The 12,207-nt window shown below is 39.3% G+C and overlaps 1 protein-coding gene across 19 annotated transcripts in view; it reads right to left on the bottom strand.

Moving 5' to 3' along the window:
- Nucleotides 1–1,548: 1,548 nt before the first annotated feature.
- Nucleotides 1,549–12,207, bottom strand: part of OXR1 (oxidation resistance 1) — a 232,497-nt gene continuing 221,838 nt past the window's right edge. For 18 of the 19 annotated variants that reach the window (XM_035125767.3, XM_088675819.1, XM_088675826.1 and 15 more), the window contains 5 exons: nucleotides 9,009–9,131; nucleotides 7,615–7,767; nucleotides 6,062–6,157; nucleotides 4,948–5,021; nucleotides 1,549–3,451 (listed from right to left, as the gene is read on the bottom strand). In XM_035125767.3, the coding sequence (XP_034981658.3) occupies nucleotides 3,316–3,451; nucleotides 4,948–5,021; nucleotides 6,062–6,157; nucleotides 7,615–7,767; nucleotides 9,009–9,131 (582 nt within the window). In that variant the 3' untranslated portion in view covers nucleotides 1,549–3,315. The remainder of the gene's footprint in view (nucleotides 3,452–4,947; nucleotides 5,022–6,061; nucleotides 6,158–7,614; nucleotides 7,768–9,008; nucleotides 9,132–12,207) is intronic. The other variant, XM_088675832.1, reaches the window with a different exon arrangement.

Below are 12,207 nucleotides of genomic sequence, written 5' to 3'. Positions count from 1 at the left end.
AAAAGACCCTGATGTTGGGAAAGATTGAGGGCACTAGGAGAAGGGGACGACAGAGGACAAGATGGTTGGACAGTGTTCTCGAAGCTACGAACATGAGTTTGACCAAACTGCGGGAGGCAGTGCAAGACAGGAGTGCCTGGCGTGCTCTGGTCCATGGGGTCACGAAGAGTCGGACACGACTAAACGACTAAACAACAACAACAAAGATACTATTGACACCTAATACTGTCTACAATGATACTAGGGAAAGTATTTCGTCTATTATGAAAAGACAAAGTATTGGATTTTTCACCCTCTATGCTTCAACTTCAGAAGAAACGGGCAAGAAAAACCAATAAATTCAAATAGCATTTTGCAGGGGCACCAATTTCTAGAACCTTATCACATGGGGTGGCATTCAATTAAGTTTCACTGAGAGTAGCCCTACTGGGTTTAATGGATCCTAGTCATGGTCATTAGTTTCAATGGGTCTACTCTGTATAAACTTTAATTGAATACCACACACTTTCTCAGTTCTCAGTTCTTCCAATGTGGATGCAATTGTCCCCAAATACTGGTAGAATAAACACATGGGTGTCGGGGAGAGGAGCTGAAACACAATGCAATTCAAATCTCATGATGACAAAAATTTGGACCGTGTGTCCTGCCCCTCCCTCCCATTTGATACATTTGATTCCAACCATTGACAAGGGGTTAAGAATTTGAAGCATGGAACTACTGGTAAATAAAATACAAGAGGGGCCTGGAACAAAATACTGTACTGCAATGTGGAATATTCCTAGACAATGTCTCCAAATAGCCATTCCAACCTGTTTTCAGTTCATCATCCATGAATGCAGCCACTGAAGATTTTCAGTCCTCACTGGGTGTCTTGGGGTTTTTTGGGAGGAGGGGGGTTTAAATTTTTATTTCTGCACAGCTTGGGATCATCCCAAATCTGTTCAAACCTCCCTCTTGTGCATGGATGGTGCTGTTTTTTTGCTACTGAGCTCCGGCATTCACACTCAGACAATTGGAAAATAAGAGGTAGAATCATACGAATTTTAGGGTTGGAAGGGATCCTGAGGGTCATATAGTCCAACCCCCTGCAAAATGCAGGAATCCCAACATGCAGTCCCCCATCCAAATTGAAACCATACCGGTAACAATTCCTTCTTTCCTTCGTGAAATTTGTGTGTGTGGGTTAAACCACAGAGTCTAGGGCTTGCTGATCAGAAGGTCGGCGGTTCGAATCCCTGCAATGGGGTGAGCTCCTGTTGTTCAGTCCCAGCTCCTGCCAACCTAGCAGTTCGAAAGCACATCAAAGTGCAAGTAGATAAATAGGGACCACTACAGTGGGAAGGTAAACGGCGTTTCCGTGTGCTGCTCTGGTTCACCAAAAGCAGCTTTGTCATGCTGGCCACATGACCCGGAAGCTGTCTGCGGACAAACGCCGGCTCCCTCGGCCTATAGAGCGAGATGAGCGCCGCAACCCCAGAGTCGGACACGACTGGACCTGATGGTCAGGGGCCCCTTTACCTTTACCTTTAAATAAAGTCCCGACTCAAGTTTCATGTTACATGTACTTAGATTTATTTGCTGTATATCAGTATGACCTTATAGTACTTAAAATCCATTACAGGATTGTTTATAGTTAGTCTTAAACCCACAAAGACAATAATACTGCTGTGGAAGACCAAAGGGGAGAAAAAGCCATTTAATTTATTTACAGTTTCATTTGTAAACATTTAATCTACATATATTGTACTATGTTCTAACAGGAGTAAAGAGCTATACATTGAGACAGAAAACTACGCCCTGTATGTTTAGTTGTATTAAGCATGAGCATATTGTTGAGATAGAACATCCCCTTTCCCGTTACCACAGCAGTAAACATCCTTCCGATAAAGTGTTTGAACTTCTGAAAGAACTTTATATTAGCGACATACAATACAACAACAGCGAATGATTTAAGCCAAACCCTTTGGCTTCTTATTCTATTTCTAGAATAATTTAAAGTGCTAGAAGCAACCCGTCAATCAACACTTTCTCTCTTTCTCTCTCTAAAATAACAAAAACTACTTTTAAACATTAATTTACAAAGAAATATATACAATGTTCATCTGGAACAGCTGAGATTCCAGCACAAAATCATTCACTGTCACACTTAACAGCTTTTTTTTCCAATTTTTGCTTTTGCATAAACATAGAATATAAGCTTTGAAACAAACTGTTGTTGAGCGATTATTGCCACAATGGCTTTTCAGTTCTCCTACAAAAGTGAACGAGAGCTACTGATTAACTGTATTTTAGCCTGTCTTGTTTTTCATTTTGAGGTCACGGAACAGTAAAGTTTGCATATTACAAGTCTACTGGGTTACAATGTCTACCTAGAGTACATTACCTCATTGAATCAGAGCTGGTGCTAACTGCAGTTTACAACATACATCCACTCAAAAGAAAAAAGAGAGAACACCACACCTATATTTTTTTCTCTTTTTTTGGACAGGAGCAATTCTTGGAGACGATGTTCTACGAAGCTACAACAGAAAAACTATAAAACAGTATATATATCTATATATCTGACACTTTATGCTGTTTGGGGAAAAAATGCATCTGTTTCATAGTCTTAGAACATATAATGCCCCTGCTATAGCTATTCTTCTCCACTGCATTGCGCTCACTTTGTCCAACTGAGCATTGGTATTTTGTTTCTCTTGACCATGTAGCTCAATCATTACCCAACATTTGTCCCAATCCTGCAGATCATGAACAGCTTGTGCAAAATACGTCAATACAATCAATAAGGGCAGCTACATTTTTACTGTAAAATACAACAGACATGAATTCTCTACGCATGAAAGGAAATGACACCGTTGAATGTGGATGAATACTTTGTCTAGTAAGTGGCACCATCTGAATGGTTAAAAAAAAATGGCCCAAATTGATCACTGTCAAAAATTTCAGAATCTCCATTTCTCTCTTATTTAGGCCCATAGGGACATGTTTCACTACAGTTTGTGTAAATAAATGATTTCTTGATGAAATAGCCCAAAATAGTATGAGAAAGCTTTGGAGTAGTGGGGATGGGGGGGGGGGGGCGACGACCAGGGATGACAAGCCACATGACAACAGAGACCTATCTTACCCTATAAAGTAAAAACTCCAATTATGACTGGTTAAAAATAATCTAAATAATGTTTTATGTAAAGGTATTTAGATGGCCATGCAGAGAATTTTGAAAGGCATTGCTGCATTATATTGCTTCAAGGGCTTTTTGAGCTGCACTGATCCATTTCAGGTTTGGGACAACCTTTTGTAGTAGCAGTTTATATTTTATTCAAAGCCCCAAATTTCAATGTCTTGAATAATGAAATCTTCTTTCTTAGAAAGAATGCGATTCCCAAATGTTTTGCAAGAATGACTTCTTCCATGGTAGAGATCGCCATCGAGCCAAAGTGCAAATTCACCCCTGGAATATGGAAAAAAGAATTATTTCTCCACAGTAGAAAGCCACCCTCCTTACATGAATTAACACATACATGATTAGAACTCAAGAAGAACAGGCATGTTCCATTTCCTTTCCATCCCTAAAAACAATCGCAACTGCATTTGAAACCAATATATTTTGTTAGGAATTATTTCCTTGCCATAAATATTTCTGCATCCCTTTTAGCCGATGGGTGAACAGACACTAATCAGGTAGCATTAAGATTTTGACTGTTCAGTTACACCTGTTCAGTTACACACACACTACTGAAGTTTGGCACCTGCAGAGAGAGCACAGAACAGAAATGCAACCTGGTCCCTCACTAAGTAGTTTTTGATCTAATAAAACATGAATCCAGTCTTCCTTGTATTCATCCAGCACTGAAACACCTGAGGGAAAGGTTCAGAGAATTTGGCAGAAGATGAGAGGTCCTGGGCAGAAAAAAGCAAACTTGGGAGCTTGCATGAAGATGGATCAGCACATCACTATTAATATGCAAACACCACATAGAATTTATGTGTGTTTAATGTGCTTCACTCACAATCTTTTGGCAATCATTAGAACAATCTGTAAGACAATGGTCAGTATTCTTCTCTCTTGTGTTGCACAGGGAATAAAGATGAAGTTGAAGCAATAGTGGCTCACCTTAGGCTACATAGCAAGTTCCAAGTGTTTGAAATGTGGTTCCGAATTCACAGCTCAGTTTGCTAGCTGTTGTGCTATACCTGCACTAAATCTAACACCTGGAGGGCACCAGATTGCAGAAGGGAGTAGGATAGGTAACTGGTGGCCCTCCAAAAGTCTTTTTTTTGGGGGGGGGAATTTCAATTCCCATCAGCTGCAAAGACCGTGGCCAAAGGTCAGGGATGATGGGAACTGCACTCCCACAGCATCAGATTCCTGCCTTAGAGCTATTCTCTCTACATTGCTCCACCTCCCACTCTTCTCTCCGTATCTCGCTGTCCTTGGACATTCTGTTCACATGAAGGGAATATTCAGTTTCAACTGAAACTGTGAAAGGTTATATGGGAGAGAAGGAAATACTATAGGAAATGATCGCTTAGAAACAATATTTAATGTAAAAGAAGTCAACATGGCCATGAACAAAGGGGATTAATTCTTGGATGTGACCCAAAAATTTCTATTTGCAAATGCTGGTAAGTGTATAAATTTATCAAGAAGCCAAAGAATTAAGACGTCTAGAAGCAGATAGAAGAGGAGAAACAGTACAGTGTCTTAAGAAGACCACTTCAAAGTGAGTATATATATATATATGAAAAAAGGCTGTAAGAGTTGTATTTATAATTAGGACTGCATAATTCCTTCAAAGTAATGTATTATTGTTCAAGAATCATAGCTACAAGGTTCAATATAGTTAACAGCATAACACTTATGTATCTGAGGGCTTTATCTGGTGGTGGGGGAACCCACCCTAAAAACCAATCCTTAGTAAGAAAAGAAATAAATTCATCACTCACCCTCCACCACCAAAAGCTAGGGCATCCATGTCGCCTTTAAGAAAGAACATATTGTCCCCAGTCCACGCGAAAGTCTAATGTTAAAAGAATGAAAAAACAACAGCCAGACACAGTGATTATGTGAAATTACTAACCCAGGAAAAAAATGGCCGGGGGTGGGAGGGGAGTAAAGCAACATCAATGGTTTGTGTTTCAGAGAGTGCTATGGATAATAGTTTATAAGCAGGACCTGCTACAAAATGTTGCTGCATGAGCCTCCTATGCCTTCTTCCAGGATATCCATGCTATTCCTGCATTGCAGGGGGTTGGACTAGATGACCCTCAGGAACCCTTCTATCTATGAGTCTATAATTCACCCTTCTCAGGTTTCTGTTTCTTGATCTTTCCTCAAAGAGACAGAGGTTTTCAGCTAAGATTTACTCATGTTGTTGTTTAGTCGTTTAGTCGTGTCCGACTCTTCGTGACCCCATGGACCATAGCACGCCAGGCACTCCTGTCTTGCACTGCCTCCCGTAGTTTGGTCAAACTCAAGATTTACTCATAGTAAATCTTTACTCATAGTAGACCCATAAAAATTAACAGACACAACTTGTCACATTGATTAATTTCAGTGGGTCAATTCTAAGTAAAACATAGCTGAATGCCACCCTGAAATTTGGCATACTATGGCCACTGAAAATGAATTTCATAACTGAGAAGTCACGGTTACATATGCTCACTGAAGCAGACCCTCTGAGCTAGATCTTAAGGTCTTTTAAGTAATAATTCCCTTCCAAGTCATTCAGGGGCTTATGGGCAATAACCTAAGTCAACTATTAGTATAGAATATTATATGCACACTCACACCAGGTTCATCTTATTTTAAGAAGATGACACACAATGATCTTGCAGTTCAATGACATTCCTTCTTAGAGCAATTTTTAAAAGAACTGCTTTATTAGCGTGAAGTCCACAGACAAATAAAGCAAAACATTAGGAAGTTATAGAAAGCTGACAAAAACTTAACTCTACATATTCTCTGAGGAGGGCTTTTAAGATGAATATCAACTTAAAAGCATAAAATTCACACGTTAATTATGCCGTATTGTATCAACCAACCTTTTTTAGTCCTTACCTCAAAATCTGGACAAAAGGTAAAAAGAAAGGTTTCTCCAGTGCCATAAAAACCATCACTCACTTTAAAGGGTTCGGAAGCTAGTGCCCCAAAGATCTAGAAAAATAATAATTAAAATGATCTGGTGTTCATGAGATTTCTTTCCTTAATATATCTGTAAGCAGTACAAATAGAATTCTGATACGGTCTTTCTTCATGTCCAGATTAAATTAGATCCCTCCACTAATTTCTCTTCAGATCAAATGAATTTACTTCTCCTTACTTACAATGCTGAGCTAATATTAATTATCTTCAAGAAGGTATTTAATGCAACTATTTTTCCAAGGCACTTCCGGATGGCAGCTTGCTTAGGAACCAGAGAATCAACTCAGAAAACACAAAAAGAGGTACTTATTGGTGCAAAAACATAAAATAAAAATAATAGCAGTGACTGACTGCCATTGTTAATGTCTGTGATGATTAGCCAATTTGGGGCAGCAGTTATCAGACTAGGATCACTGCAACTAATTTAGCTTGTTTTCAGCAGGCATGCTGATTCAGTGTGCCTCTTATACAAGCAAATCAGCTTCCTGAAAACACAATAGAACAATCTTGGCCTGGCCTGGCCTTGTCCTGCTCAACCGAGCTCCACCTCACTACCTCTGCTTTCCTATTCTGCTACAGTACAAGACATGCTGCTGTTTTATTGGCTCAGAGCAAGAAATGTGCAGCTGCCAAAACGCAGCACCATAAAATTCAACTCTGGGGTGCTATCTATCTCCTGTGGCCCTGTATAATTCTTCTCAGGAGAATGAAGGAAAGCAGAAGCAGTAATCGTAGCACAGATTACTTAGAGGTGGAGAAGTACTTTTAGAGCCCAACATTCACCTTGTGCTTAAGAAGAGCATTATGAACCACAGAGATCTGTATTTCCAAATCAGGAAAAAACAAAACCTAGTGACATTAGGAAAGTTAGTTCTGATGTTTTGCTGCAAATGGCCAAGCCATGTTCTAAGCCACTTTATAGATACAATATGCACCCAGGTCTTAAGGTTTGGGGTTTTTATGTGGTTGTAACACAAGAGTCTTCCTTTAGTACCCTAAAAAAAGTTTTAAAAAATGTGGCAGATGAAGGTAGGCTCTATGAAACTTGACACCTAAGTACTTTCATAGACAAAATACTACTTCCTACAGCACAATAAATTTGCCAGCCTTTAAAGGGCCACAGGATCCCAATACCCAAAAAACCCTTGCTATATATCATATTCTTCCTATCTTAGAGTACAGTAGTCACATGTAAGCCAGCCTCTGCCTGTTGAGACTTCTGAAGTTTCTCCAGAGACAGGAAAAAGAAGATAGAAAGGATTGCAGAAACACACGCAAGCAACAGCTTCTGGCTACTTTTCTCCAGCCCCCTGCTCCATTAAAGTTAAGCAGAGAAACAATACTCATTGCTCCTCCTGTGATTAATGTAAAATGTAGCTATGCTATACGATGGCTAATTTAAGGTTTTAAACTTTGGGGTTTGTTTGATGGGGGAGAGGGGGAAATAATAGTGCTCATTGTTTCCTTACCTGTCCATCACTGTCTTTGATTACCATTAGTACTGGTGTGTCCAGCCCCATCATGGTTCTGTACAGGGTCTTTAAGCTCATGCCATGCTTTGCAGTACTGTAGACAAGGCTCCATGGATACCCAATAGTTCGTGGTGGAAGATGTTTTGTGAGCTAATAAAAAACACAGATGCAAATAATGCATACATACTGAATACACTGGATTATTTTTTTAATTTTTTTTTTAAAAAGGTTTGGCATGAGACAATTCACACACATATGACCTATCTTCCTTCTGCTAGACTTTTTGTAGTTCATTACTTCAAGTCCAACACTTAAAACTGCTTTACACAAAATAGTCGTAATATTTAATTTCAAACCAACAACAAGAAATGGGACAAGGTGTATTTTTAAAGTTACTTGCTTGCGCGAAAGTCACCGGAATTTACTTCCAACTAAAAGCATTTAGGATTGGGTTGTCAGGCACAATGGACAGTCTGTCTTGCCCACATCAGAAACAATTCAGGGGACCTAAATTGTTTTGTTGAATGTCCAGCAGATGTTTTGTAAACTAATACAGGTCTCAAACAGGATACGGTAAAGATAAGAACTTCACCTTTCATATCCTGTTACTTGCTGAACCATTCTAGACATACTGTAAATTGTGGGACACATTCCCATGGCACCCAGAGTTACTGATAAGTCATGGTCAGTCACGATCACTTCATTACCCACAAAGTTTCATAGAGGAAAAGGCTGAGAAAAGGCTGGGGAACCTTCCAGAGCAGATTGGGGAGGGGGTATAGAACTGGGGAATTGACAAAGATTAACAGCATAAGGAGAAAAAACAAAGGCCCATCTAATTCAGCAGCCTGTTTTCATAGTGGCCAAACAGATACCCATGGAAAGCACAGAAACTGGACAGGGAGGCCAACAGCACCACCTGTGCTCTCCAGCAACTTGTATTCAGAGGGATACCACCTCTGATATTGGAGGTAAGATATAGCCATAATAAATAGTACCCTCCCCTCCTCCTTTAACCGAGCTCCTTATCCTGGATTAACAACCGGATACAGTACATACAATTTCTAATCCACCCTAAGTGGATTATTCATATAATTATTGTAATATACAGAGAGAAGGAGCACAAATATGAATTGTAGACTGGAACTAACTTAACTAGTTTTGAACCTTACCACAAGCATTTTGGAGCGAGGATGTATTACTTCACTAAACCAATCATATGAACAATTTTCTCTTTTTATGCTTAATTGATTTTTGGTAACTTGTTTATACCAGCATCTTCAGGAGGAGGAGTGCAATATTTACTTTAACACTTCAGCTTTTTACAGCAATGTTAAATAAAAAGTCAAAGCTACCGTTTTGAGGACGGGCATACCTTTCTTATTTCATACCTTTTCAATTTGCTCCGGTTGTAACAATTCACTGGGGTCATTAAGATTTGGCCGAAATGCCTCAGGCTCCAGTGTCGCCTTTATCGTTCCCTGTGTTGAAGGTGTATCTTCCCTTGTGGTGATCTGCAAAGATGGAGGAAAAATTAAATAAACATTCAAAATACCATGCAACGTATCTGCAAATCTGAAAATAACTTGTTAAAGCTTTCAAGACCTATACAACTATACGCTTCCCTATTGTAAGATAGCCACAGTGTGCCCCAGTATACAGTACATTGAATGACATATTAAAATAGCTTCTGGCTTCTCTTCTCATCACGTATCTCCTGTAATATTTGAAATAAAAGTTTTTAACCGCATAGGAACTTGCAGAATATTTTCAACTGGCATGGCGCAGGGCCAAATGTGACAGATGGTAGAAAATTATTGTCTGCACCAGTCCCATCTATCAAAGAAAGAAAGAAAGAAAGAAAGAAAGAAAGAAAGAAAGAAAGAAAGAAAGAAAGAAAGAAAGAAAAGTGAAGGCCCATGCTAGCCCAACTGGGAGAAAACCACATTGGGAGGAGACTATTTTACTGTTTAAAATTGGAACTCCAACCTCCAGCTTTCTGTGATTAAAGATAACCCAACACAAAAATCATCAAACATCAAATTTAGCCAGGCTCTTAAAAGGTGGGGGGAGAGATGATCTATTAATATTTTTCTAGCTAATACTACATTAATTTGTGTTTACATTTAAAGGATGCATAGAACCTGACCCCCAAACAGGAGTCACAGTACCCTTCACCTTCCACCCCAAGTAGCAAGCAGCAGCAAGCAGCTTCTTCCCACCTTTCAAATGCAAATGACAAGTGTACTCATCAGTGATTCAAATGCTGATAAATACACCTGTATTTCTCCTATCTCCCTGCAATGCCTCAACTGGGCCACCTGCCCCCTCCCTTTAAGCACAGCATAATATTTGCCACTTTAAGAAAACTATTTTTAAAAGCTGAAAAACATCTTAGGGAGGAGTATCAGTCAGTAAGTGTCGTGCATAGCCAACGTCTGGTGCAAATTAGCAAAATTGTCCTTCCGTCCCCGAGCTTGATTTCTGAATATTGTACATCAGAACAAAACATGATGAGTGCATTCCAGTGCTCAAATTAAGTACGTAAATACACACCCAAAAGCTTCCATTCTAATCTTGATGAATTTAGTAAAAAAAGGAGTTTATTCTCTTTTTTGGAAATGCCACTTTACTGACTGGCACAGTGTACTTACTTAGGGCACAATTACACCTTCCTGTGGCAGATCCCAAAACAAGAAAATGGACATCTTCCAAACAGCTTTAAAACAGCAGGGTGGGAAAAGATTTCATGTGAAGCATGGGCTACAGCAGGCATCTCCAAACTGCGGTCCTCCAGATGTTTTGGCCTACAACTCCCATGATCCCTAGCTAGCAGGACCAGTGGTCAGGGAAGATGGGAATTGTAGTCCAAAACATCTGGAGGGCTGAAGTTTGGGGATGCCTGGGCTACAGGGATAGTGATGCTGAAGTGTTCCTTTGCCTAAGAGTACAGCAGCTGTCCATTAAGACTGGCTCATTTCTGATGCCAATGCCCAACTATGAGAAAGGAAACGGGGAAGGGAATTGTAGGAGAAAAGCATCTAGGGTCACTGCCTCTCTCTTCAGAATCCCCACCCCTGTTTTACAGCTGTCATGGGAGCCTATATTGTAATTCATGGGCCAGTAATGAATATCTTGTTTGGCCCTCAGAGAAAGACTAAATTAAATTAAGTGAGAAACATCAGCTCACTTTGTAGTCCAGCTCAAGATTTCTTTAAATAGACTTCCTCCATCTTCCTGGACACATTCCTGTTTCCATTTCATATGATCATATAAGTTGATATAACTGTTTTCTGGAGCCAACTCATAGGGGTCATGTGAGCTTCAGTCCTCGCAATAAAATATTGCGTTGCAATTCAAATGGTGTGCATGCACGGTGTCATGTGATTGACCATGTGGGGAGGGGCTTACCTGGGCCCCCGCAATATTTCATTTAAGTTGGCATCCCTGGCCCCCTTAGAACCATTATGTCTCTCTGTCTCTCTCTCTCTCTGTGTGTGTGTAAAACACAGTTATTTTCTGAAACAACATGACTATCTTCTGAAACTCCACATATGGGTGGGAATGCCCTCTGGTATCCATTTATTGGACCGAGGGTTTTTGAAGATTTATTATTATTATTATTATTATTATTATTATTATTATTATTAAATGTCCTATCCATGTTTTCCCACAATGCGCTTTTGAACTTGTGGGGTGACCTAAGGAATTACGTGGCAGGCTGGCTGCAGTGAGAATTTCTGTGGCTCAGAAATGAAAGACACTACAGGACTTAAAAACCTCTCAATGTGGTACAACAATATGTATGCTCTGTCTAGCTCAGAGAAAATAACTCACATGAACGACATGTTTCGAAGGATAAGGAAGACCAAGAACATTTCTATGCAGTTTGGTCGGATTTCATTTCTTTCATGTCAAATCTTCCCCACAAAATTGCAAAGTTTGGTGATCACGATGTGTTTTGCTCCTTTTATTTTTCTCCATTACTTGTTATTTATTTATTTATTTATTTATTTATTTATTTATTTATTTACTTACTTACTTACTTACTGTGTTTACTGTATTTATTTATTTATAAAATAAATCTGTACTGCTCCTATGTTTTGTGACTTTGTGTGGGTTTTCTTTTTTTGTCTCTACTTTTGATTTTACTTTTTAAAAAAAAAAAAAAAAACTTTGTTAGAAATCCTCCCTAAACAAACCTTCTCGATTCAAGGAAAAGTAACAAAGACTTCAGAGATATTCTTTAACACATAAGCAACCCAAGCATACCGAGTTGTACAGTTTACTGAGTTCATGGCTCTTTTATCCCCTTCCTAGTCTTTTATTATTATTCTTGCAATCTTTGTATAGCAGAATCTGCAGATGTTGACATGTAAAGTAAAAAAAATGGTTTGGCTTAACATGTTATCCAAACTCAGGCTCATAGTTAAGCTCACTCCTCGCTGACCACGAGCTGTACCCCTCCTGGCTAACCACAAGGTTTGTTCTTGGCTATAGTTTGTGGTTAACAAGGTGGGCGAAAATGCTAAATACCCATTCCATGTAAAGGTTTTCCCACTTCGTCTAAGAAATAAGTATTATCACACA

The sequence above is a fragment of the Zootoca vivipara genome, chromosome 8 (genome assembly GCF_965207765.1).
Source record: "Zootoca vivipara chromosome 8, rZooViv2.hap1.1, whole genome shotgun sequence".
Taxonomy (NCBI): Eukaryota; Metazoa; Chordata; class Lepidosauria; order Squamata; family Lacertidae; genus Zootoca; species Zootoca vivipara.
The sequence above is the reverse complement of the archived record's forward strand: the minus strand, read 5'-3'. Positions and strand labels throughout refer to the sequence as shown.